Source organism: Astatotilapia calliptera, chromosome 22, assembly GCF_900246225.1.
Source record: "Astatotilapia calliptera chromosome 22, fAstCal1.2, whole genome shotgun sequence".
In the NCBI taxonomy this organism is placed as follows: domain Eukaryota; kingdom Metazoa; phylum Chordata; class Actinopteri; order Cichliformes; family Cichlidae; genus Astatotilapia; species Astatotilapia calliptera.
The window spans coordinates 33,913,714-33,940,455 of record NC_039322.1 but is presented as its reverse complement, the minus strand read 5'-3'; the positions used below and the strand labels follow the sequence as shown (position 1 = coordinate 33,940,455).

Genomic DNA, 26,742 nt, shown 5'->3' with positions numbered 1-26,742 from the left:
ATACCCGTCAAAATAAAATTCCCGTAGATGCTTTTTTATAATGGAGACTCAATAACCAGGAGGTGGAGGAACGTTGACGGGCGAGGGTATGTTTTTCTAAACATGTTTTATGAAAAAAAAAATTAAGTACATGCAGAGAAATAGCTGATTAGTTCTTCATTAAGTCTTGTTGCATCAAAAAATTCTGCTTTGCTTTATATTCTAAGAGTTGCTTACTTTCTCTGTTTGGTGACTTTTTTAGTCATTTTTGTGTGGATTTTTTATTTGTTTGTTTTGTATTAAACTAAACACTTGTACTTTTGGAATTGAAATTAAATCCTGACTCAAAGATGGCAAAAGGCATGTGTATTTTTAAAATGCAAACTTCCTATTATAGCTAGCACATTTGATTAGCATTATTCAGTCAGTGAAATGAGAACACGTAGTGAACAAAATGCCGTGCACACCTGCAGAAGAGGATTGGGATTTTTTTGCTCAGAATTCTTTAAAAAAAAAGGACTCCCCCACTTTTTTCTATTTCCAGTGGCACTAATCCTCTTCCATACACACCTGTACAAGTTTATGTAATCTAATGTAGTGGACCCGCTATCCAAATATCACCTGTAATTCTTTCTCAAATACAGATACTGATGCTTGGATGATAGACAAACCTATTTGCCTGATTTCAGTAACACGCTCACAGAAAACACACGATGAAAATCCTAAAACGAAACATATGAACAAACCTATACCAGCTGCCCAGTATTCAGTATTCTAGGGTGGACATTGTGCAATTGATATAATTGCTTCATGCGAAGAAAAAGCACTACAGGTGTGATGTTTGCTTTGAGTTTGCTGACGCAGGGCGGTGCTGCAAATATAGAGGTCTCTTTATACATCTAAAGAAAACATATAATAGGGTAAGAGAGGCACTTTGGTACTGCAGGAGGAAGTCGGGAGTGCCAGGGAAGTATGAGGACAGCAAGACAGTAGTAAGGTGTGCAGTGGGAGTGAGAGATGTGTTCAAGGTGGACATGAGATTACAAGGGTCAGTTTTGAGCCCGCCCTTGTTTGCAGTGGTGATGAGCAGGTTGACCGATGAGGTTGGGTATGAAGGGACTATGATGTTTGCAGATGATGCTGTGATCTGAGAGGAGCTGGAAGAGAAGCTGGAGAGGTGGAGGTATGCTCTGGAGACAAGAATAACGAAAGTCAGTAGAAGCCAAATAAAATACATGTGTGAATAAGAGCGGGACAGCTGTGCATGACTGAGGCTTGGCCACCCATAACCCTGTCGCTGGTTCACCACTGTTCCATACTTGGACCCCTTTGATAGATCCTGAACACTGCAGACTGACAACATCTCACAAGAGCTGCAGTTTTGGAGATGCTTTTGAAGTTGTGTAGCATCACAACTTGGCCTGTCACAAGGATAGAGACACATAACCATTCATGTGCACATTTACATTTACAGTCCATTTAGATTCACTAATTCACCTAACCCATACATGTCTTTGGACTATGGTAGGAAGCCAGAGTATCCGGGGGGAACAATACAAAGTCCATACAAAAAGGCCCCAGTGTGGATCTGAAGCCAGTACTTTCTGAGAGGTGACGGTGGTAAACTCTGCACCACCATGCGCATGCTGCCCATAATAAATAATAAAAATGTAAAATTAGTAAATACTTTAATGTATTAGACATAGACAGAGCAACTCTGGAGGCTGACCAGGTAGCCAGCGACATAGGTGAAGGAACCCTGGAGGCCAGCACTAGAAGACGTGAGGCTTGGCAGGAGATCTGAGGAGACGATTTACTGGAAGAGACCTGCATCGATGGAGAAAGCGAGTCTGCCAGGAGACCAGACAAAACGCCAGCAGCAGTGGAGATGGAATGCATCAGGAAGCCTGGCCGGTGGCTGAGGAGGAAACGGGGACCTCCGGGGGATTGGGAGTTGCTTGGATGGCTGGGAGAAGTTGCTCTCAGAGGGTGTTTTAGTCTTTATTTGTGGCTGTGTTCTTCATGGCAAAATTGTGAGTCAACTCCCTTGGATGGGAAGCAAGCCCTCACATGAATGGTAGCAGGGTGTTTTACTGTTGGCATGATGCAGGACTGATTGTAGCACTCCACCTTCTCCTCTCTGCACAGTCATGTTTCTGGATGCCCCAAACAGAGAAAAGGCCAGTCTGTCCTCCATGTTTTTGTTGCGACTTCTTTGGCCTGCTTGAAAAAAGACCATCCTCCAAAAGCCTTTGCTTCACTGTGCATGCAGATGTCCTCACCCCTGCCTGCTGCATTCCTGACCACGTTCTGCACTGGTAGTGCCCCGATGCTGAAGCTGAATTACCTTTAGCAGACAGTGCTTGCTGGACACGAAAGCCTTCTTCACAACAACTGAACTTCTACTAGCAGCAGTATCGTTTTATGCAAAGCAAGGATGACTGCTCATGTTTCCTTGCAGGTAACTATGGTTAACAAAGGACGGACGATGATTTCAAACACTACCCTCCATTTAAAGCATCCAGTCTGCTATTCTAAGGGCTTGATTACACTCCATTGTGGACACAAACACTGACAGCTGGAGACCCAACAGCCAAGCAGTCTGCTTAAAGTTGGAGGACGTCCAAATGGTCTCCACAGACAAACCAGTGCGGTCAGAAAAACAGGCAAGCATGCAGACACCTGCAGGGACCCTCGCACTAATTGTCTGATGATTAAACTACTGACCAGTTCACAAAGGAAGAACATCTAAACTCTGCGTGATTTCCAGCCATGTTCTTATCAACACTCACCTGCGTTAATGAGAGGATCACTAATGATGTCAGAGTCCATCTGTGGCAGTGGAAATGGGTTTTATAGGAGTATGTTCATTTTCATGGCAAAGATGAAACACATGCACGCATTCGATCACTCGTGATAATATTCTGCTGTACATGCAGATTGCCAGCAAACTTTGTGATAACTTGTGTCGTTCTCAAAACCTTTGACTATGATTGTACTACATTATCAAACGCACCCTGAATTTCAAGGTAGGTTTATTAGGTTTAGTGCAGTTTCATATGGTAGTCTGTGGTAACCTGCTCAACAGCTGAAAATCCCATCTGTGGTATTATTAAATTCCCCCACAAGAGGGCAGAATACTTGCAGCTTTGGCTTTTAGATGAAGTCTCAGTCTGTTTAAGGATTTCTTTGATGGTCACATCTTATCTTGTTGATCATGAAATCATTACAAATTATTACTGTCGCTTTACTCCAAGGATTTAAAAGCACAGATGCCATTTATTCAAATATTTCTCTGTCATTTGACTTTTTGAAACCAGTAACAGATTTTTGAGCAAGAAAGTATGAAAACTTCTTTCTGTTAATAAATAAATAAACAGCATTTTTGCAGCTATAATTTCAGATTTTTATCTCAAAATGCTGATTTACTATGTCAAATTTCTCCAAATATAGTTCATAACTGAGAAAATCACAATTTTGGAATAATAATTCTGACTCATGAACGACAAAAATATTTTTGTCAGTGGTGAAAACAAACTTCCATAACAAAGTGATCAATCATACATCATACCATACGTTATCCATATTCACAGTTACGTGTAATGAAAAAACATCAGTTTTAATGTTTTTCTCTCTTTTTTTTAATGTTCATTTGTGCATTTTTCTCCATTTAGGAGAAAAAGAAATGTCATCTTATGACATGATGGCTGATGTGTGGTCCTGAGCCTGTGGACTGGTTTTGGTTCTGATGATTATTATGTTATGTTTCATTCTTCTTAGGATTTCCTCCTCAGAGTTTGGTTTCTGTTCTGTGTCTCTGTGTCTGTCCCACGGCTCTGTTCTCTCCCTGTTGCCATGTCTGTTGCTTTAGTGTTGAGCTGGTGTCTGTGCATACCTGTTGTATTTCCTGTTTTACTTTGATAGTCCCTGTCCTGTGTGGTTTTGCTTCCCTCTTGTCTCATCAGCTCTGATTTCTCCCAGCTGTGTTTCCCTGTGTGTTCTCCTGCTTGTTGTTGGTCTGTCTGTGTCATTACTGTGTAGCTTTCTGCATGTGGTCGCTGCATGTCGTGCTCTCAGTTTAGGGTTTTCAGTGTAGCCTATGTTTAGCTCTTGTTTGTGTTTGGTTTTGCCACTCTGTAAATAAAGTTAAGTCCTTCTCTGCACTTCACACGTCGCAGCCGTGACGTCATTATGAAAACATCACCTCGTTCCTATTATGGCTTTGTGTTGCTGATATGACACATTTACTTTTCTATAGAGCAGGGCTGAAAGCCATTAATGAGCAGTTAAAAGTGACCGTCTCTGTCCTTAAAGGCTTTAGCTTAAAAGGTAAAGTGTTGGATAACTAGTTGCCTAGCAGCACTAGTTCTTCTTAACTGTAACAGCTGGAGAGGAAATTAAGGCAAAAACATATCAGAACAACTGTGGGCCGTGAAATCAAAACGACAGCCTAAAATACAAAAGGTATTGTTTGGGTCAACGAGGGGAAGTGACTGATGTGTCCAACACATTCAGCACAACGGAAATAACACAGCAAGCAGTTATTTTGTCCACAGTCACAACAGAATTTAGAATTTGATCAATAAAAACTGAGATGAACACATGACGTCAGTTACATCACGTCCAAGTCGCCACCACGGTCAGTATGAGCTGTGCTTGGATTCATTCAAACAAGATTAATGTGTTACTGTGATACAAGTCAAGCTCAAACTCACAAACCTGGTTATTTGACTAAATCACCATGGTAACTTCAAGCCCAGCATAACAGAGAAAGTCAGTAACAACCACAGTGATGTAGTGACTCCTGTGCAGTTTAATCCTCAGGCTGGAACAATGGCAAAACTTCTGCTTGTATGTCCGTGGTCGTGCTTAATAAAGTGTATTTGAATAGCAGCGCCGCGGTCCTCTGATACGTCCCCTGTCCTTGCTTTTCTAACGTTGTCTCCTAGGGCCTTCATGGCCAGCCCCCTGAAGATCGGCTCGTAATCTGGGGAGAGCCACAGCTTCAGTTCAACACTTCTCTCCAGCAGTGAAAGAGCCACTGGCTGCAGCTGATGAAGCTCAAAGTCTGCTAACTACGTCTCCTGGTGGCATCAAAAAACCAAAACTGAAATATTAACCAGGGAAATCAGCAGCTGGGGAACACGAGGCACATGAACAGAATCACAATAACAACACACGGGTGACGTAAAACTACATGCAATAAAGAAAAAAGACAGAATTACCAAAATAAAACGGGGGAAATAATGTGAGAGGTGAAACCTCGGTCTAATTACTGGGTTGAAAGCACAGCTGCAGGTAACCGAAGCCTCTTTATGTTTGAACACAGAGATGTGTGTGTTTCAGCTGAAGGAAGATTGATTTGGTATTATATCCTGCTGATGAAGAGCCCAGACAGGATGTTTTGCTTGGTCAATGAGGAGCTTGATACTAAGCAACACTAACTACTAACTTTATGTTTCACTCCCATCAGAAACTCGTAGTGGGCCTACCTGTTAGGCTGAACCCTAGCCTGGAGACAGGTCATCTAAAATAAGGATTTTGTTCAACTGGGAGCAATATTCCCTCCAAGATACCACATTTATTTAAAATACTTAGTGACATGCTTTCATTCACAGATCACCAGGCTGCTGCTTTGCTGACAGGGAGAGCAGGATGAGGTCATTATACACTTGTGGCTGCTGTAATTTGTTTTTAATGGCTTTTAACTTGACAGCTTAGAGCCAAGTCACGTGTTCGTGTGTTTAGTCCTTATATGTTACTGCCTGTTAGGGATAGTGGAGATTAGGCAACAACTAACCATCTGTGTTTAGGAGAAAGCTCAGAAAACTAAAAGAAACCCTGGGCCTGAGCTCCAGGGACCATGGCACCGTTAATAAGCAGTCAGGTGTTTGTGGCCTGAAACGATTTGAAATTCTGAGCACTGCTCACACCTGCACCGAGCTCCAGTGTTAGCCACACTTAGCCGGGTCCAGATGTCAATCCTGGAGCTGACCTCTGGAGAAAGCTCGGACTGTGAGCCCCAGACACACGGCACTACACAAGCAACACTACAAACTGAGTACAGTATAACCTTTGTGTTCAGCAAAAATTGTGTTTTGGGAGTATTTTTAATCAGTCCTCACAAAGGTGTTTTCTATCCAAACGTAGCTCATATCTACAAACAGGCCACACTTCCTCTGGAGAAATGTCTTCTTATTGTAAAGAATCATTTGGCTCCACCTCCTGCTTCTGTCGCCCACTGGTCGCCCCCCATACACGTCTTTCCGGTCGGGCTTGATCTCGTCTCCGTGCTGCTAGTACTGAAGAAACAAACGCTCCATTCTGTCGTCTTTTATTTGTGTAGTCAAATAAAAGGTTCGTTTTTCTCTTTGATTGTTTTACGGTTTGGGGACAGAACCGGAGCACTTTCCCGTCTCTGACCGGAGGAGCAGCAGCAGGAGCTCGGCGGAGGAGAGAGAGGCAGGCGGAGAGCGCCGAGCATCGGCTGGATGCAATACAAAGGTAACGAGGCTCCTCTGTGAGCGGACTGCTTGTGTTGTCGGTGGAGACGGAGGAACGGTGTTTTTGCTACGGAGAGCAGAGGATGTGAATCGCCAGTGAGAGCGTGATGGCCGAGCAGGAGGCGCTCTGTTGCAGCAGCATCGAGCAAAATGTCCCCGGGTCCTGGTTTGAGGAGTGAAAGCAGAGTGGCTATCCTTCGTTCCGCAGACTCCATTACGCACCAGCTGCTGCTCCTAAATGCGTTCATTCCTGTTTCCGCTCTGTTCCCGTTCACGCTGTGAGAGGATGGCTGGCTGGCGTTGAGGAGAACCAGTGTCGGCCCCTCGCTGGCTTCTGGATCGCGTGTTCTTCCTGCGGCAGAACCACGGACAGCGACGATGACTCGGCTGCGCAGGAAAGCGCTGGTGGCGCTTTTCCTCTTCACGCTCTTCATTTTTGGGACCATGATGGGCCTGAGGACGCTGAAACCCAGCGACGGCTTTTCGGACCTGGCTCCTGGTATGGATTTCATCGGGGAGAGGTCAGAGAGGAGGCGGCTGGATGTGAAAGACGTGGTGGTTTCCCCAGGTCAGTTCCACATGAGCAGCAGCGACACGAAGGTGGTTTTCACCAGATCGGACCGGGAGTACAGCATATTCTACGACGTCCACATCTTCTACTACCTGTGGTACGGCTCTCCCAGCGTGGACAACAAGTACATCCACTGGGATCACGTGCTGGTGCCACACTGGGACCCAAAGATCGCAGCCAGCCATGCTCAAGGAAAGCACACGCCTCCGGATGACATTGCCTCGAGTTTCTACCCCGAGCTGGGACCCTACAGCTCGAGGGACCCGAAGGTGCTAGAGTCACACATGGCCCAGATAGAAGCGGCCGCAGCAGGTAAGCACTGTTGCAACATTGGCTCTGTGTGTATGTGACAGAGTCTCGGCTCTTTGAATGCAACGAAGCATGTTCATGTTGAACTATCATAACTAAAAGTATCCAGATTAAATGTAAAATATAAAGTTTCCAGTGCTGTGAAGAGTAAAACAGTGTTGTCCTCTATTCACGGTGAACTAGAAGAATGCAGTTTCATTTACTATGCATGAATATGCACCATAACGCTGCTGATCAGGTTTATTCACGCGTATCTCGGTCCGTTTGGTCTGCAGCACTAGTCCTGTGGGGCTGTGGGAGTATGTTAGAGGGGCACCGTGTTCACAGGCTGCACTTTCTAAATAAAATGCCTCTTCCACATGGATGGATGAACACACTGACTCTATGCAAACATGCAAAACTTCAAGATAACAAGTTTGCTTAGAGATGGTGATAAAACACCAGTGTCTGATCAGGAGATTTACATGGTAAATATTGTTTCATCAATATTACAGAAAGTTCCCTCTAATTAAAATAAAAAAAGCAAACCAACATGTGTAAATTTGAGCATCTTCAGTGCCACAGTCTCTCACTTCCATCTGGTAAACCTTGTTTCACTCTCGCTGCTCTCCTTCTGTCACAAATCTCCACCGTCTTCATTTCTCTTGTGCAAGCTTTACTTGGTCCTAAGGACCCCAAAGCGCTTTACACTATACACAATCACTACAGTGTATAGTGTATACAGTGGCTACACTACACTACAGTGTAGCCACAGCCACCCTGGGGCGCACTGACAGAGGCGAGGCTGCCGGACACTGGCGCTACCAGGCCCTCTGACCACCACCAGTAGGCAACGGGTGAAGCGTCTTGCCCAAGGACACAACGACCGAGACTGTCGGAGCCGGGGCTCGAACCGGCAACCTTCCGATCACAAGACGAACTCCAAACTCTTGAGCCACGATCGCCCTTTATTACAACTCAAAGGTTGCAGTTCACAGCACACCCGCTGCAAGCTCAACACAACCAACAACCTGAACACAGGACCCAGTACAATATTTAAGGCTACGTCCACACTAGGGCTGCCACAAACGATTATTTTGATAGTCGACTAGTCACCGATTATTTTTGCGATTAGTCGACTAATCAGATCATCATCCACTGGACGTAAAACTACAGCTTATATAACTATCATTAGCTTACAGCTTTAAGCTTTTAAGGTGCTAACTAAAAATAAAGACAAGATGATAGTTTATTCAATTTTAATGAAATCTGCAGATTGTTTCGGTGAAGTTTAATAAACTCCTTGCTATCTAAAATATAACAGGACACCGGAGTATATTCTCGAGCATCTCACACTTCTGATAATCAGCTGTCTGCTTGACGTTTATTCAGCTGTGTAAAAACTATAACTTTAATCTCAGCCAAACCGATTTACTCAGGAACAAATAAAATATTAAAAAAAAAAAACAACATCTTCAAACAATAACATTTTAAGTTATCTAAGTGACTCATATATCATGTTTAACCTGAGCAGCGAAAGACGGCGGTGGGTTTGAAAACGATTTGCCGGGAGTCCGGTGTTCTCACGGCTCTAGTGAGCCTAGCCCCCGGCTAGCTATCGAGCTAGTGGGTAACAGACGTCTCTGAAAACGTCGGAGCGCTTTTGAAAATATGCGGTGTCTTGATAAACTGAGCAGATATTTGAGGTTTACACAGCTACATTCTCCATGAAAATATGTTAAACGTTTATTTTGTGACCCAGAAAGAATAATAAGAGTAACATTAAAACTAACTAGCTGCCGCCATTGTTGGAAACTAAGCTGGGCCGCGCTATGAATTCTGGGACACAGCTGCTTCTTCTTCGGGGTTTAAGGGCAGCTGGCATCCTTGTACATGCAGTGCTGCCATCTTCTGTTTCAGTCCGTTATTACACTCTTAAATCCTGCTACTTATTCCTGCGTCTTTTGCGATCTTACAAAGCTTCAAACGACGCGTCGACTATTAAATCAGTCGTCGACGATTTTGATAGTCGACGTAATCGTGACTAGTCGACAAATCGTGGCAGCCCTAGTCCACACTAATGCGTTTTTAAACGAAAACACATCGTTTTCTCTCCGTTTTGGCCTCCCGAGACGCCGCTCTCGAAAACGCACACATTTCAAAATGGAGCTGCCCCGTCGCAGTGTGGACACACGAAAACGCAGACTTTCGAAAACGATGACGCATGTTGGTCATGTGATGCAGTCATGTGGCCAATTAAACAAAGATAGCGGAGTGCATTATACGGCAGTTGTTTTGATTGCTCTCAATTTTGACAGCCCTAAAAAAGATGAATATCAGTTTGTACGTGCTCCAGATAGCTTTTCTTTAATTCTCGCTCGTTTTTGCGCAGGACTGGAACGTAAGCGTTTTGGGCCGACTGTGTGGATGCCAAACGTTTTCAGACGAAAACGCCGTTTTCAAATCTATCCGGGCTAGTGTGGACGTAGTCTAAGTCGGGGGGGCATGATTGCGGATACACGGAACCGCAATCCACGCCCGCCACATACCCCCATCGCCCGACTGAGGCCAGGGAGCCATCCGGCCAAACCTAACCCCCTCCTCCCGCGAGCGGGAGAGAGACCGTCGGCGTCCCCAACAGGGGGGTGTGAGTTCAGGTGGTCGCCCGCGGCTCCAGCGGCGCTGGCGAAGCTGGTCCGGAGGTTGGTCGCATGGCAGGTGGTCGCGGCTCACAGGCGGCTGGGCTGACGTAGGATCAATTGGCGCGCCGGCCTCTGGTGGAGATGAGGCCGGTCTGGCCAGCATGCCGCCCTCAGACTTGGCGGGGCAGTCGCACGGCACGCCCTCCGGCCGAGCAGGCTCCTCCTCTTCCGCTGCTCCCGGCTGGAGCAGCTAGTGGTGGGCGGATCCAAATATCGATTATACCAATGCCAAGTTGGCGGATCGATACTAGCCTGGTGAGATCGATTCTTTAAGTTCCGCTCTTGTTTGCGGTGCTGTCGTTTTGGCAAAGACGAAACAGCCAGCGACTCGCTGCACCTGTGTCAGCGCAGAGCAGGCACACTTTGCTCCCCTCCTACTTCTTGTGTTTAGATGGTGCGCTCTCACGTGACGTGCCTTAGACGCGTTGGGGGTTGTTAAGTTGTTTACATATTATTTATATTTTTATCAGCTCTTATTGTTGTTGAGAATTTTAATTGTAAATTTTGTATTATAGTTTCTCAACAGTGCTTGTTTAGATTTTTTAACTGGTTTGCGCAATTTATTGTAACATTTTTATTAAAAAAAGAAAAAGATAACTAAACCGCCACGGCAGACCCGATGGCATTTTCATGCTTCACAGCATCATTTATTCTTACAATGATCACACGGCTGTGTGGCACGGCTACAGTACATTCTGCTGCAGCTCTCCCGCTGCCAGCCGTACACATCACCATCAACAACAACACAAGCAGAGCACAGGTTTTAAGCCAGAGAGGCGTGATTGTAGACGCGGTGCAGGTGAGTCCATCTCACCTGCCCTGGCATCGCAGAGCAGCCACAATAATTTCTACTTTGTCCTAATTATGTCCTGGGTTTTAACTATTTAATAATGAAAAAGGAAACATCACAAAAAACACTTAAGGTCATAAAAATAAATTGAGATTTAGCAATTCAATGGCGTATCCACCTTATTTATTGAGTATCGGCGATACTGGCCCTTATGTACTTGATATGGGATCGATACCAAAATATGGAGTATCGCACACCACTAGGAGCAGCTCCTCCACCTCTGTCAGGTGCGGACCCTCACGCACCTCCTCTGCAAGCAGGCGCAAACCCTCGCGCAGCTCCTCCCCTTTCTCCTCCTCCTCAACCAGCAGGCACGGATCCTCACGCTCCGCCTCCTCTTCCTGCGACGGCTTGGCAGGTTCCTCCCGCGCTCTCCGTGCACTGACCTCCAACTCGGGCTGAGCAGTTGGGTAAGCTGTTGGTGGACCCAGTGGTTGCTCGGTGGCCCTCCTCCGGGGAGCAGGAACAGGCGCAGGCCCCAGCCGGGTACAAGCCGCTCCCACCCCAGGAGTGGGGATGGGTGCGGTGGCAGGTCCTGGCTGGTCGCAACCAGTGGGGGTGGCGGCCATGTTGGCCAGGACTGCATCTGAGCTGCCAGACTCGCGATCCTCTGCGTGCGGCGCTCAACCAGGTCCTCCAGTTCTTCCTGCCAGCACCACAACACTGCCGCCTGCTCCTGCTATGTTGCCACCATCTGGGTCAGCTCCGGCTGGCCCGCGGGTCTGCTGTGTCCCCGTCCTGGGTTTCAGCACCGCTGTAACAAACCCACAGCAGACCCGGGTGCATGTTCACGCTTGGCAGCATACTTTATTACAACTCAAGGTTGCCGTTCACGACACACACCGCCACCGCGGGGTGACTGCTTGCACACGGCCAACCACCGGACCAGCGGCGCTGGCACCTGAACTCACACCTCCCTGTTGCTGGACCAGGGGTGGGGACGCTGTCGCTCCGGGCCGATTTTCCCTCTCCCGCTCACGGAGGGAGGGGAGTAGGTTCGGCCGGATGGCTCCCTGGCCTCAGTTGGGCAATGGGGGTATGTGGCGGGGCATTGCCTGCAGTGCTGTGCAGGGAAGGCGGACACACCTGCACGGCATCCGCAATCGTGCCCTGCCGACTTAAGTATTGCACCGGGTGCTGTGATAGTGGTTGTTGTTATGTTGAGCTGCAGCTCTGTGTGTGGATGTACAGCAACCGTCAAAGCATTAATAAAATATGCTGCAAACCATGAACGTGCACCCGGGTCTGCTGTGGGTTTGTTACAGGAGCACTGACTGGAAGTTCTGATATCGCCTGTTTTTCGCTTGTCTGAATCTCATTCACTACAGTGAGAGCTAACTGTACAGTCTTCATCCTCCTTTCCTTTTGCTTTGCTGTCTTTGAAGGAGTGCTGGTTTTGTCCTGGTATCCTCCAGGGGTGGGGGACGACCACGGGGAGCCCACAGAGGACCTCGTTCCTACCGTTATGGACGCTGCCCACAGGCACAGCATCAAGGTAACTGGTGAGACAACCGGTATGTTTTCCCCTTTCTGACGATTTACTGAATTTCTAGATGGCTTGCCAGTGTTTCCTGACTGTTAATGTTAAGAACAGTATTGATTTGAATCTCTTAAAAATCAGCTTTGTGGTCACACTTTGACTTTGTGATTATTTAGACATCATCAACCTGAAGAGCAGAAAGATAACACTTAATAAAAAGAATTGATGAACGTGTAGAGGGGTTAGAGTCTAGAAGACTTTAGAAGACTTTTAGAGTCTTTTAGAGTCTTCCAGATAAGTATCAAGGCTGAGGATACACTGTACAAGTCCTGTATCTATAATGTGATTTATATCATGCTTTATAAATATGGAGGCACAGAATAATGACAAACATGCTAAAAGTAAGAGTACTTACATACTCTAAGTATTTACGTAGTTGCATATACGTACACAGATATACGTATATGCAGCTGAGAAGGTTTAGAAACACATTTCAGTGTCTGTAGGTGCAGAAATATTGGACGTGGTCAGAGTGACAGATTATTTTAAAAGGTTTTCTTTTTGTACCCAAACATTAATGGCCCGCATTCTGTCACTCGCCAAAGAGCCAAAAGCAACTCCGGTTACCTTGAACATAGAACAGGTGTTACACATCGAATATACTGAAATACTCGAATACCTCAAACTAGTATCTGCAGAAACGCAGTGTGAGTGAAGAATTCAGCTGTGACATTGATTTTGTTGATTAGGTATTTCCAGTGTTGGGAAGGTTACTTTTAAAATGTAGTAGTAGTATTTATTTATTGTCATTGTCAAGAACAATGAAATTGCGTTTGGGGCTTCCATACAACCCAAAAAAAGAAGAAAATAATAAATACCCCTTAAAACCCAAGTGTACATATTTATTATTATTATTATTATACTCCAATGCAATAAGACAATCCTTAGCAATAATGTTCGTAGAAATTCAGACAAAGACCTGAGAAACATGACAAAATACAACAATGCAACCCATTCAATATTATTGTACTGTGAGATATGATATCAGATATGATAGTTATCTATTTAAGAAAGAGGGAGGGGGAAGAGAATAAAAATATGATGTACTCCACTACAGATTACAGATTACATGCCCCAAAATGTATTCTGTAACGTACTCTGTTACGTTACTCAATGAGAGTAACTGATTCTGAATAATTTGGATTACTTAATATATTATCATGCTTTTTACAGCTACATGAATGTTGCTGTGATTTATTACTATTACTGAAGGTTACTCTCCATTTTTGCAGTGATCTCGTATAGAAATCAGGTCCGCGGCTCCGAGCCGTGGTAAAGGGGCCTCTGACTAATACGTCGGGTTCGTGTCGGCTCGTAGCCGAAAACTAGCTTCACTTTGTTGTCTGGGTCAACTTTGCTAGTGAGAGACAGAGAGAGGCGTTGAAAGGCTGCTCATACGGAGCTTATTGTTTCAGAGGAAACAGTCGAGTCTTAACAGCTTACTCACAGCTGGGCTTCACTGCCCATCAGGCTACACTCTTCAGGGCGATGCCTGTAACACTCTGCCTGTTGCCTTCATATTAAATCATTTTTGGATAATTATTTTAAAAAATGTTTCTTCACGTCATTATGCGGCCGCGAGTAGAGGTGACGTGGGCCTGAGACTGAGGCACAGACATTAGAGCCTCTTAATGTGTGTTTGTTTGGGTTTCCACCAGCGTGGAAACCAAAAACAGAGAGGACATAGCCGAACATATGAAACAGGAGAAGACCGCTGTGTAATCCATTTATTTCAGCAAAGTAACTGTATTCTGAATACCACCTTTTTAAACGGTAACTGTAACTGAATACAGTTACTCATATTTTGTATTTTAAATACGTAACGGCGGTACATGTACTCTGTTACTCCCCAACACTGTGTATTTCACTGTGAACGTGTCACTGCATATACTGCTCTTAGACGCTCGCACACTGGGGGATGAGCCTGCTGTGCTAACAGAGAATTACAAAGTAAAATTCACTTGTGTATTCATTGATCATATATATTATAACATGCTGTTGAAGATCTTTGAGGTATTCCTACACAAAGCATATATGTGAACCACTGTGAACTGCTTTGTGTTTGCTAGGTTTGCCTCAGTGTGCTCGTCAGTTTTCCCTCCGTCTGTTCTTGAAAGTCCAGTTTTTCAGCGTTCACTCCACAAACAGTAGCTTGCAGGTAAACCGTGTGTGAAAAGCATGTTTTCTGCAGTCAGAGGGCCTAGTTAGGTTCTCCCTCCCAACACAGGCGGAGTGTCATCAGGTTTTATTGTGGCCATGGCTTTTACGTGACCCACAATTGAGATTTAACAAAATATAGTCTTTATTCATTTCAGAGTTTGGCGCCTATGTTCACCCATAATAACCTGTAAAATCTATCCGAGACTACAAATTTACAGCTTTTATTGAAAATTCATTTATTGCACTGTACGAAGAGTTAGTCCTTTATTTGTTTGTTTGTTTTGGTTTTTTGTGCAAACGACATATAAAAAACATGTATATAATTTTGTCCTTTCGAGGCTTTCTAATATTGACTGCTGCCTGTCCATAATTTAAAGACTACTGAACATTGTATTGGTGATTATAGCTTGCAGTCAGTAGCATTTATTTATTAACAAAATGAAGAGTCCGTCCTCCTTTTCTCAGGAGTTACTGTCAGCGATGTAGACCTCCTCATCCAAAGTGTGCCACAATGTTCCAGCAGCAAGCAGCCAGTGCTGGCAGTGAGAAGCATTACACTGCAACAGTATTAGACAACATCAGTCAAATGAAAGCACAAAATGAGCCGTTTCACTTGAACTTTGCTTTTACACTTTAACAGAAATAAGAACTACAGCCTAACCTTTAACTGCATGATCTCGGGTGCATCGGCTGCTTAAAGCCCTCCTTCGCCATCATTACCATTTACAGTCCAGCTGTCATACGAGTTTAATGAGCGAGTGCTCGTTTTCATTTGTTGACTTTTCGGCAAACATCACCAGATGCTTGTATCTCCTCCTTGCGTGTCATCATAGCAAGGTTGTCCTCAGCTGTGTCTTTTTGCCTCAGGTCTGTTGTGTCCACCTTTAGCAGCTTTCTTGCAAAGCATTGTGCTGGAGGTCACTGAAGGAGCTTCCTCTTTACTGCGCTGCCATCAGAGGCTGGCATTCACCTCTCAGACATGTCTCAGCTTTTCTCTTTCTCAGCTCCAACTGAAACAAGGTCAGAGCTCCTTTAGCATTAGCGGCTGTCAGATACCATAAAGCCATTAAATGTTGAAGGTGCTCGAGACAGCAGTGGCAAAATGAGCAGAGCCCCGTGTGGAGGACAGAAAAGCTTTCTCTTGGTCTACTTTTCATGCTTCCTTATATGGAAGTCTTAGTTTGAGAACTGGGTCTCTTTGTGAGTGTTAGTCAGACTTACACAACAGTGTGTATCTCACAGCTGACCTGAGCACTAATGCTTTCATGATTCAGTGCTCCAGAGCTGCTGCTAACAAAATACAAGTTTATCTGTGTTTGCTTTCTCTGCACATGTCATATGCATATGTTTGGGAGCTGCTTGTCCTGTGATGCAATGAAAAAGACGCAGCAGGAAACTGTCTGCCCCTCTGCCACTATATGAACGTGTCACAGAAATGACATTTTACAGACACAGGATCCCCTCCAGTGTTACACAATCTAACTAACCTCCTAACTATTGAGCTGGGTGCTATGTTGCTAAATAAAGTGCTGGCATTGACACTGTCTGGAAACTGGAACGGCAAAATAAAAGCTGTACTGACAAACAGTCTACAGCTGCTTTTCATGAAGCTTTAAGGCTCAATAAGAAAAATGGCCTTGTGCAGAATATAGGATGCTTTAGGTGATCAGCACCCAACTTAGACTCCATCCCCTGAGCTGGGCCTTTATGTGTAGAATGTTCTCCCTGTGTCTGTGTGGGTTCTCTTCAGGTACTCCGGAGAGAACCCACATGCAGTTAGTGGGGTTTGGTTCATTAGTGATTGTGGTGTGAATGTGGTAGATGGGAAAGTTTCCATCCCCTCACGGCACTGAATTGGATAAGCGGAGGATGGATGGGTGGATGCATGGACGGAGGGAGGGATGATGAATGAATAGAACATGGATGTAGGGAGGGAGGGATGATGGAGGGAGGATGGATGGATGGACGGAGGGATGATGGATAGATGGACGGATGGATGGAGGGAGGGATGATGGAGGGAGGGATGGATGGAGGGATGATGGATGAATAGAAGATGGATGGAGGGATGATGGATGGGTGGATGCATGGATGGATGGAGGGATGATGGATGGATGGACGGAGGGATGATGGACGGATGGATGGAGAGAGGGAGGATGGATGGAGGATGGATGGAGGGAAGGATGATGGATGGAGGATGGATGGACGGATGGATGGAGGGAGGGATGATGGATGGAGGATGGATGGACGGATGGATGGATGGAGGGATGATGGATGGATGGACGGAGGGATGATGGAGGGAGGATGGATGGATGGAGGGATGACGGATGGATGGACGGAGGGATGATGGAGGTCGGATGGATGGATGGACGGAAGGATGGAGGGAGGATGGACGGATGGATGGAGGGATGATGGATGAATAGAAGATGGATGGATGGATAGAGGGAGGGATGATGGATCGATGGATGGACGGATGGATGATGGATGGATGGATGGAAGGGTGGATGGATGGAGGGAGGGATGATGGAGGGAGGATGGATGGATGGACGGATGGATGGAGGGATGATGGATGAATAGAAGATGGATGGATGGATAGAGGGAGGGATGATGGATCGATGGATGGACGGATGGATGATGGATGGATGGATGGACGGAGGGATGATGGATGAATAGAAGATGGATGGATGGAGGGATGATGGATGGATGACGGAGGGATGATGGACGGATGGATGGATGGAGGGATGATGGAGGGAGGATGGATGGATGGACGGGTGGATGGAGGGATGATGGATGGATGGACGGGTGGATGGAGGGAGGGAGGGATGATGGATGGATGGACGGCTGGATGGAGGGATGATGGATGGATGGACGGATGGATGGCGGGATGATGGATGAATAGAACATGGATGGACAGATGGATGATGAATATGTCTCTGTCTACAATGTGCCGTCTCTCAAGACAGTCAAAACCCTTTAACTGGAACTTGATCAGTCAGGCTAGAATCAAAAGTACTGATGTCATCAGGACATTTCCACACTGAGCCAACACCTCTCTGTTACAGAGCTGAGGACGCCTTTGTGCCCAATATCTAGAATAAATATCTACATTTAACCTACAATGACAAAACCAACTCAAAGTGCTCTGACTAAATCGAGTTTGTGCGATTGTCTCTACATTGTGACTGATGAGACTACAAACCATTATACACATTTAACAATTAAATGATCTGACAAACACATTTGTTTCATTTTCTGCTCATTTTATTTCCAAATTAAGAAGCAAATTCTGTGAGTAATTTAGAGTGTCCGATCAAAGTGCATGTCTGCACTATGAGAGGCCCCACAGAGCCGCTGCTGTTACAACCCTCCTTTCAAAATCCGTATATGATGGAGTCAGATTTGCAACCCTGTCCTTTGGTCTGACTGTCTACTCAATACTGCAAGGCCTTTAAAGACCCTGCAGTTTGGGGACAAAGCCCTGACAATCAGACCACCCCCTCTGAGCAAGCACAAGGCGACGGTGGGAAGGAAAAACTCCCTTTAACAGGAAGAAACCTCTGGCAGAACCGGGCTCGATGAGGGGAGGTCTTCTGCCGCAACCTGTGTTAAATAACAGCGTTTGTTACAAACACTGAAACAGCTGCAAATGTTCTGAAAAGAGGATTGTAACTGTTGTAACATTATGAAGGTACCTGAAGGTGGATTCTGTTCATGTGGACGTAGCGTTCACAGCGTTTTCTCCCGCTGTGAACGCTACGTCCACATGAACAGAATCCACCTCTTGGGACTGACTTACCTGGATCCATTGAGTAATTATGAAGATAATCACTCTGTTTCTGACTCGCTGCTCATGCAGCAACTGAACAGCCTCCTCAAAGATCTACCGCTCGATGCTTTTAGCTCTGCTTTTAATAGCTCCACAACGGCTGCTACAAAAGTCGCGTCACCCTTTTCCATCACAAACTGAAGCACGTATTTGGATCCAAATATGCGACACAGGTCTTTGTACATTATGATGTACAAGTTTTTTACAGTTTTTAGAGGAGTCAAGTCTCCCCCAATCTTCTCTCTTATATCAGTCACTATCTGCTGAAAATTCAGCTTTACAGCAGTTGTTTGTGTTTTCTCAGAAACGTGAGCGACTAAATTTGCAAGACACAATATGAGAAAGGTATCGGTCTCTGCGGGCGCAGGAAGCGCCCCAGACGAGCACTGCGGGGCGTCGCTACATTTTTCTTCACTCTCTGAACTCTCACGGTCAAGATTTTGGACATCAGTGATTTGAAATGCATCACTGTTGCCCTCGCTACCCACATCTCCCTCACCTACACAAGCTGGAGTCTGTGTGCTTTTAAAAGTCTCTGCAGACTCTGGTTTAAAGTCGTCATCTTCCTCAGAGTTTGGCGAGTCAACAATGCTGTAGCTGCGACTCTCACCATCTACAAAAGGGGGAGCTAAGGTCTTTGTAAAGTCCTTTAAAATGTTCGCTACACTGTGAACCATCCCAACAAACTTTGTTGGGGATGTGGATCTATCTGATTGCAAGGACGTGGACCCTGTGATACGACTCAGGGCTGAGTTTACGTTCTTTGCAATCGACACTGAAAATAAAGTCAGTAGTTTGTCTGAGTCACAAGACCGCCGTTGCCCAAAACCCAAGACCCAACCGAAGCAGTAATGAAAGATGTTTCTGAGGCTGGCCTGAATATCATCCTCTGTCACCCTGCAGTCACTGCACCCATCAAGCAGAGGTTCAACCTTCATCCTGAAAAGGGAGAGAAGAGAAACGTAGTCATCTTCCCACACTATCACTGCTTTGTGTGGTAATCACTGGGTTTTTCAACAGGACAATGCTGCAGTACACAATGCCCACAGGACGAGGGACTACTTGCAGGAGAATAACATCACTGTTTGGGACCATCCTGCATGTTCCTCTGATCTGTATATTTTTATATATTTTATTTATTGTTTACTCTATTTAATTTGTAAAATATGTGCACACACACACACACACACACACACGTAGAAAAATATTTAGTATACACATCCAGAAATGCATATACTATTATTTATTGTACATATATTTATTAGTTTCAGATGTAGCCATTCTTGTATTTTGCTTGTTTACATTATTGTATTTGCACAACTCTGTTGCTTGTGAAGCTCGCACACAAGAATTTCACTCACATGTGCTGTACCAATGTACCTGCACATGTGATGTGACAATAAAAGTGATTTGATCTGATCTAAATCCAACTGAGAAACTTTGGGGATGGACGGCAAAGGAAGTTTACAAAAATGACAACAGTTCCAGGCAGCAGACGCCCTTCATGCTTCATCTTTTGTCTCGTTCACATTTCTTCTTGTTGCAGAGACACCGATGTGTCTCTGCACAAGCTGATGTGAGCAAACAAAGCCCTTTCCACAGTGAATACAGTCTTGCCTCGCTGGCATCATTTCTAACCAGTCAAGATTGTTGACAAGCTGAGCTTGAGCGCCAAACGCTACCACGTTGCTATGGAAACTGTTTACAAAGACCTTGAAGCCTCTTTTTAAAAGATGGAGTGGGCGGCGAGCGTGGGCTGTTCACGGCTCGACAGCTCTCTCCCTGCTTCGCTGTTTGAGACCTGCAGCAAAACAAGCGTAGCACAGTTGTTTCAGGCTGACAGAGAGCATCCATCAGTCAGCTCACACTCCTGCCACAGAACAAAACACCCTGCTGTCTGTGAAGGCATGAAGTTATACCACTATGGTGGAGAGGTACATACTCTGTTTAGGTTATAGCTGTTACTCAGTCACCTGATTGTGTTGGCAGACGTGGTGACGGTCCAGGCCATGTCTGCTGCTCCTCCCTCTCTGTCCCAGCATGCTCAGCATGCAGCCAGAGAAACTTGGGCTCTGCCTGCTGTTCTCTATCCTTCTGTCTCTACAACAGAGGAAACACTCCCCTGCTTTTCTTTCTGTGTGTTTATCAGCAGGTAATGTTCTGCATGAATGAAAGCATGCTCAGACTTTGTTCTGCCAGCTTTCTTCACTGTGTCCACCTCACGTTTCCTGAGCTCAACACATGTGGTGACACATTAGTGTAAAACAGCTGGTTCAGAATAATCACTGTAGTCGTGTCTTTGTGAAACCAAAGCAGTTTTGTAAGAAGGATAAATGTATCAGGCATGTTTCCAACATTTTACTAATAACTTACCCACTGACTTAAACTCAAACTACACTTCCTCTGTTTATCAGCAGCTCTTTGCAGCTACTTGTTACTGTTCAAAGCACATCTTTCATGGTTCATCAAACACAGCACAGCTACAGTTACAATGTTTCAAACAAGGACAGCAGACAGCATTGGCATGATGTTAAATAGTTTGGTAATTAGGCAAACACACGTTTAAGATGTGGTATCTGCAGAGAGGGTACGCAGTGACAGCAGAGATGCTGCAGCTCGCTGCCATGATTACAGGTACTAACTCAGTCTTTCCTCTTTTCTGGCAGTTCATAAGAAACAGAAAAGAAACACTTTCACCTCTTTAACTATTCTTTCCCAGGTCTTTGTGGATTCAGGTGCTGCTTTTCAGTAACGTCTGTATTGTCATGTGTTCATGCACAGGTGGCTTTTCACATACAGCCATACAAGGGCCGGACGGACCAGAGCATGTATGACAACATCAAATACATTATTGACAAGTAAGCTGTTTTTCTGTGAGTCCCATTACCTCTGAATGATCAAGCTGTCTGTGTCAGTTGGTGCTAACATTAAAAGCCCACACATGTGATGGAACATGAACCCTGATAGATGAGGAACAAGTCATTAAATATAAATGCCCAGACTGTGCTGTCACAGGTCAGCAGGTTTCTGCTCCTTCAACTGATTAAAAATGACTGAAACAAACCTTTGTTCTGCAGTTTCATAGTACTGCAGTGTTTGCAGAAGTCCAGCATCATAGAAAGTCGTTTTTAAAGTGCAATATTATAAGATCATTGGTACAAATCCTTTACTTTTGATTTCCCAAAAATATTGGCACCGATATTTGTGTGAAAACCGCTGCGATGACCATCTGCATATTAGGACACAAACTCGAGTCAGTAAAGCTCATGATGTGTTAGACTCCAACATGTTAAACACACCATGAAAAAAGTGTAGGCATCAGACGCAGACCCGTCCGCACGTTCATGCTTTGCAGCATCTACCTCTTTATTCACAGTTGTTGTTACGAACACGGCTGCAGCTTTTCAGCTCGCACACAAACATACACATGAACAACGACAATATTAAACAGTCAGCACAGAGGCGTGCTGACTGACTTTTGAGGCGTGATTGCAGATGCCGTGCAAGTCGCGGTGCCGCCGACACCCCTGCAGCGGCACCGCAGACCACACCCCGCCACAACAAGGTTTGGACAAAATAGGCGTCTAGGCTGGTGTACTGACCCTGGATCAGCTGACCAGAGGACCCATGAAGTGTCTGATTTCCTGTCCTGTTTATATGTTAGACAGCTCACATATATTTGCAAAGTGAACCAGAAAGACGCTTCAGAAACATGCTGTGATTCGTTCATTTGGTGGCACCGCCCTCCTTATAAATCACATCAACCGCCCCTCCCTGAGCCTGGTTCTGCCGGAGGTTTCTTCCTGTTAAAAGGGAGTTTTTCCTTCCCACTGTCGCCAAAGTGCTGCTCATAGGGGGTCATATGATTGTTGGGTTTTTCTCTGTATGTATTATTCTAGGATCTACCTTTCAGTATAAAGAACCTTGAGGCAAGTGTAGTTGTGATTTGGCGCTGCATCAATCAGATTGAATTGAACTGAATACAGCAGCTTAACACGTCTCATTTTTCTCAGGTATGGAAAACATGGCGCCTTCTACAAATTCAAGTCGAGCACCGGGCGAGTACTGCCTCTGTTTTACATCTACGACTCCTACCTGACACCGCCCGAGTCCTGGGCAGAACTTCTGACAGCTAAAGGCTCCCGCAGCGTTAGAGGCACGCCTTACGATGGGATTTTTGTTGCACTCATTGTCGAGGAACGTCACAAATACGACATCCTAGCCAGCGGCTTTGACGGCATGTACACGTACTTTGCCTCGAACGGCTTCTCGTTTGGCTCGTCTCACCAGAACTGGAAGGCCATCAAGGCGTTCTGTGACGCAAACAATTTGCTGTTCATCCCAAGCGTTGGTCCCGGGTACGTGGATACTGCCGTTCGACCGTGGAACAACCATAACACCAGGAACCGTGTTAACGGACGTTACTATGAGACGTCCCTGCAGGCAGCTTTGTCTGTCCGTCCAGAAATCGTCACCATTACGTCCTTCAACCAGTGGCACGAAGGCACACAAATAGAGAAGGCTACGCCCAAGAAAACTGTGACCCGTTTGTATCTAGATTATCAGCCTAACCAACCAGACCACTACTTGGAGCTAACACGCCAGTGGGCAGAGAACTTCAACAAAGAGAAGGACAAGTGGCTGATGTGAGCGTCAGCTGAGTGGACGGTCTGAGCATCGCTACAACATGATGTTGAGCTCGCTGCCACACCTCTGTGTTCCTCCACACAAAGTTTCCGCTCAGCGCTCTCTTCCTGTTTCGACTGCCTGTCATTTTTGTACATGTTAATAATGACATGCACATGTTGATGCTTCAGGGTCGCAGTGATAAACAGCTAACACTGGTTTTGTGAGTAGTGTGGTTCTGACTACTAAACCCATGTGGATGTGTACAGTAACTCTACTACTCTGTGAGGTTTATGTTGTATTATCCAATGCTCCAGACTGTTCTTTCCTGTCTTTCCATGGTGACAAATTAAACTGTGTGTCTGTTTACAGTTGGACAATCAGTTGCTGATGTGAAAAAGGTCTTAGGCTGCGTTCACACTGCAGGGGAAAGCGCATCAAATCCGACTTCTTTGACCCTCTGCGACCATCTATCCAATCATGGTGTGACGGTGTGAACGGCACAAATCCGATATCTTCAAATCCGATCTGGGTCACTTTGGTATGTGGTGCTGAATCCGATACATATCTGATGTTTTAGAAAGCGACTGCTGTTTGACGGTCACGTCGCATTAAATCCGTCTTTTACGTCACCGACACAAGACAGACGCCGACTATCAGCGCCCGACACGGTGAACGCTTCTATCCAGGGAAACTGCTGGGAAGACAGCGTTGGAGAAACGTGAACATTTTCTTTGTACTGTATAATCTGCAGATTCTGACAGAAATCTGCAGCTAGAAGCAGCGCTCCTCTGAAACAGCAGTAAGGATCATTATTAGGACAAATGTAAATAACAAAACTTTATAACTTAAAGCAAAACTGGGAAACGTGAAGTCTGAAGTCTTTACATTAAGGCCATCAGTCACACATCCTGTTGCTCTGGGTCTAAACAGAGCGTCGTGTGTGACGTCTTCTTTTGTGCACGCGGCCGCTCTGAGCGTTCACACTAGAGCGCGTTTGCTGTCGCATTTTATTTGTCGTGTGAACGAGCAGACAAAAAAATCAGATTTGAGCATCAAGACCTGCAGAGTGAACGTAGCCTAAGAAAGATGTGACGTGAATAAGATGCTCAGTCCAGATGTTTTTTTAAATCACCTAATTTCTTACTAAATTGACTAAAGACACATGAAACCAGAAACTCTTTGTGACAGGGAAGAATCAGTGAGCTTTGAGCTTTTGGTTGTCAGAGACCAAAAGTTATCCAGAGCGTGCAACACCCCAAACTCTTGGTGAGCACATGCGATCATCGGCTGATTGCACTCACTGGTTGTCTTGTGGTTGTCAGTGTGTCTCCAAATAACTGCCATCTAAAATATAAATGCAGATAGACTGCAAGCACATTGCAATCAACCCGAGTTCACTGCAAATGCAACACAGCTTTACATTAGGGATTTGCACAGACCTGGTGTCAGTGTTCAAAGCGACAGCATCATGGCTTTGCTGCACAGAGCGCCATCATTTGGTCTCCAGCCGCCGTTTCCCCAGTGCAGCAGTTCTCTGTTCCTGCTGCTCCAGAGTGGCCAGAGATGAGTCATCACAGCTTCATTCTAACATCTCAGAACTATCGATGTTTACGTTTGGAGTGAGTTTGACAGCTGGGACATGCTTTAGCTGCCTGAGTTTAGATGAGCAGCCAGCCACGAGTCAACAGTCACTACAAGAAAGTTTCCTGTGCCAATGGGCTTTCTGAAAAAGATGCTTCAAAGTTCTGATCACAGAGTCCTACTTGACATAAGCCCCAATATATTTGTCACTCCTTGGAGTGATACTGGAGTAAACTGGGGATCTTTTGCTTCTTAGCCAAATGTGTAAAACACTGCACTATGGAGCCACAGTAGTGAGCTGGTCCTCTAACAATGGCCACTTCTTTCATGTACGTCCATCAGTTACATGTAAGAGCAGGGAGTTAAACGGTCTGTGAAGAAAATCTGAGAGAGTTTAAGAGATAAAAGAGCTGTGATGAGCATCAGGGGCAAAAAAATCAAACTGGGATCGATGGAGAACCTGCCGGTGTCACTGTCGGACACACCAGAGCTAACGGTCAGTGCAGGGGAACATTTTAATGAGGTCATTAAACCTGCTGTGGTTCTCATAATGAGACAGAAAACAGAACAGGGTCGTCTGTCTGGTTCCAAAGGGAGCAGACGTTTCTGAGGACACACAGGACCTCCAGTGATTGAATATTGTAGAAACTTCCATAAAACTAAAACTGATGTTGGTATTTATTAGACATTAACTTGATATGTTTTTATATCTGAGTTTGAGCTGGCACGCTGGACTTCTCCAAGATGCCAGAAATAATCAAGAAATTAATTTCAGGAACAAAAGTTGATGAATAATAAAAAATAAATGACCAGTACTGTCAATTTGAGGCAGTTGTGGTGAAATACATTTGTTAACCAGTGTCTCTCCAAAGCAGCTTTGCTAAACTGTGTTTAGGATATCAAACATCAGCATCTCAGGTCTTTTGGATATTTCCTGCATTTTTCCCCTTTCAGATTAAAAGAAGACACTTTCAAGCTGTTTTTATCAGAATGTGTTTTCATACGGTCTGTAGAGCAGCTTTCATTGTGCAGATGAGGGTTTTTGTGTAATTAACCTGATGGCAGTATTTCGGTGGCGTGCAGTTGGAAGAGGAACACATCAGCAGACAAAAGCCAACCAGCCGACATCCAAGCAGCCCGGCTCGTGTGAAGGACTCACTGGAGCAAAGCTGGTCCCTCAGGACGACCTGTTGCCTGGCTTTAATGGCTCTGCCTGTGCCCATGAAAACGAGACGTTCGTGCTGCTGGCAGTGAACATAAATCGTCGAGCCTCGAGTCACCAATCACTGCAAATGTACAGCGTAGCACTTGGAAGGCAGCGTGCTTCTCTCAGAAGTCTTTGTAGAGAAAAAGGCTGAGAAACAGAAAGAAGGCAAACACGAGGATAACAATACTATTCTTATTTGAATGATCACTGACACTAAACAGTCTTACAGCTCCGCGACTGTGCTGGACAAACTCATAGAGACGAACAGTTATTGACTTATTGAAGATGGTTTGCCATCTTCTGTAATGCTCTGATTTCTCACCACCAGCACGTTTCATTTATTCCGTAAATAAAATGCACCGGCAGGTCCACACAAAATGTTTCCACCAACCGTCCCCACACACAGCGTTGAGCCATCTTATGTTTACCTGTTAACAGATCTTTAGAGATTTGACACCACATTTTCAAATGTTTAATATTACAGGTTATTACTCTGATTACACACCAAGTCTGATACCACAGACAGATTAACACAGTTATCCACATATTTCCAAATAACTTTGCTACAGTCTCGGTGGTCACATGCTTCCACATGCATGTAAGTGATGTCAAGAGCACCTTTCCCACTGAGATAAGTAATCTCTTTAACTACATAATGACAAGACTGGATCAACCATAGCTAGCTGAGATAAGCTATGTTTTGACAGGGAACAGAGTGAGTGAGCGAAGGCTGTGTCAGAGGACGTCTCAGTGCAGCTAACTCACTGTGAGGATTCAAAAGACTGTTTGAACATCTCAGTGAGAGCAGTTTGAGATGATCTAACATCCTCTGAACATGATGACTCTTATGAAATGGTCAGCAGCAACATCCAGGCAGGCTGTCACGTTTAAAGTCTGCTCAGTTGGTAC

The 26,742-nt window shown here is 45.2% G+C and overlaps 1 protein-coding gene across 4 annotated transcripts; it reads left to right on the top strand.

Moving 5' to 3' along the window:
* Positions 1 to 28: 28 nt before the first annotated feature.
* maneal (mannosidase endo-alpha like) lies at positions 29 to 23,416 on the top strand. Of its 4 annotated transcripts, XM_026155677.1 has the most exons (6): positions 29 to 86; positions 4,929 to 5,161; positions 6,377 to 7,365; positions 12,279 to 12,388; positions 21,198 to 21,274; positions 22,430 to 23,413. In XM_026155677.1, the coding sequence occupies exons 3-6, from the start codon at positions 6,861 to 6,863 to the stop codon at positions 23,064 to 23,066; spliced, it is 1,329 nt and encodes a 442-aa protein (XP_026011462.1). In that variant the 5' UTR covers positions 29 to 86; positions 4,929 to 5,161; positions 6,377 to 6,860; the 3' UTR covers positions 23,067 to 23,413. The 4 variants fall into 4 exon arrangements, with proteins under 4 accessions (XP_026011462.1, XP_026011464.1, XP_026011463.1 ...); XM_026155679.1 differs by lacking the exon at positions 4,929 to 5,161 and having other exon boundaries at positions 56 to 86; XM_026155678.1 differs by lacking the exons at positions 29 to 86; positions 4,929 to 5,161 and adding an exon at positions 5,194 to 5,994 and having other exon boundaries at positions 22,430 to 23,416.
* Positions 23,417 to 26,742: the final 3,326 nt, after the last annotated feature.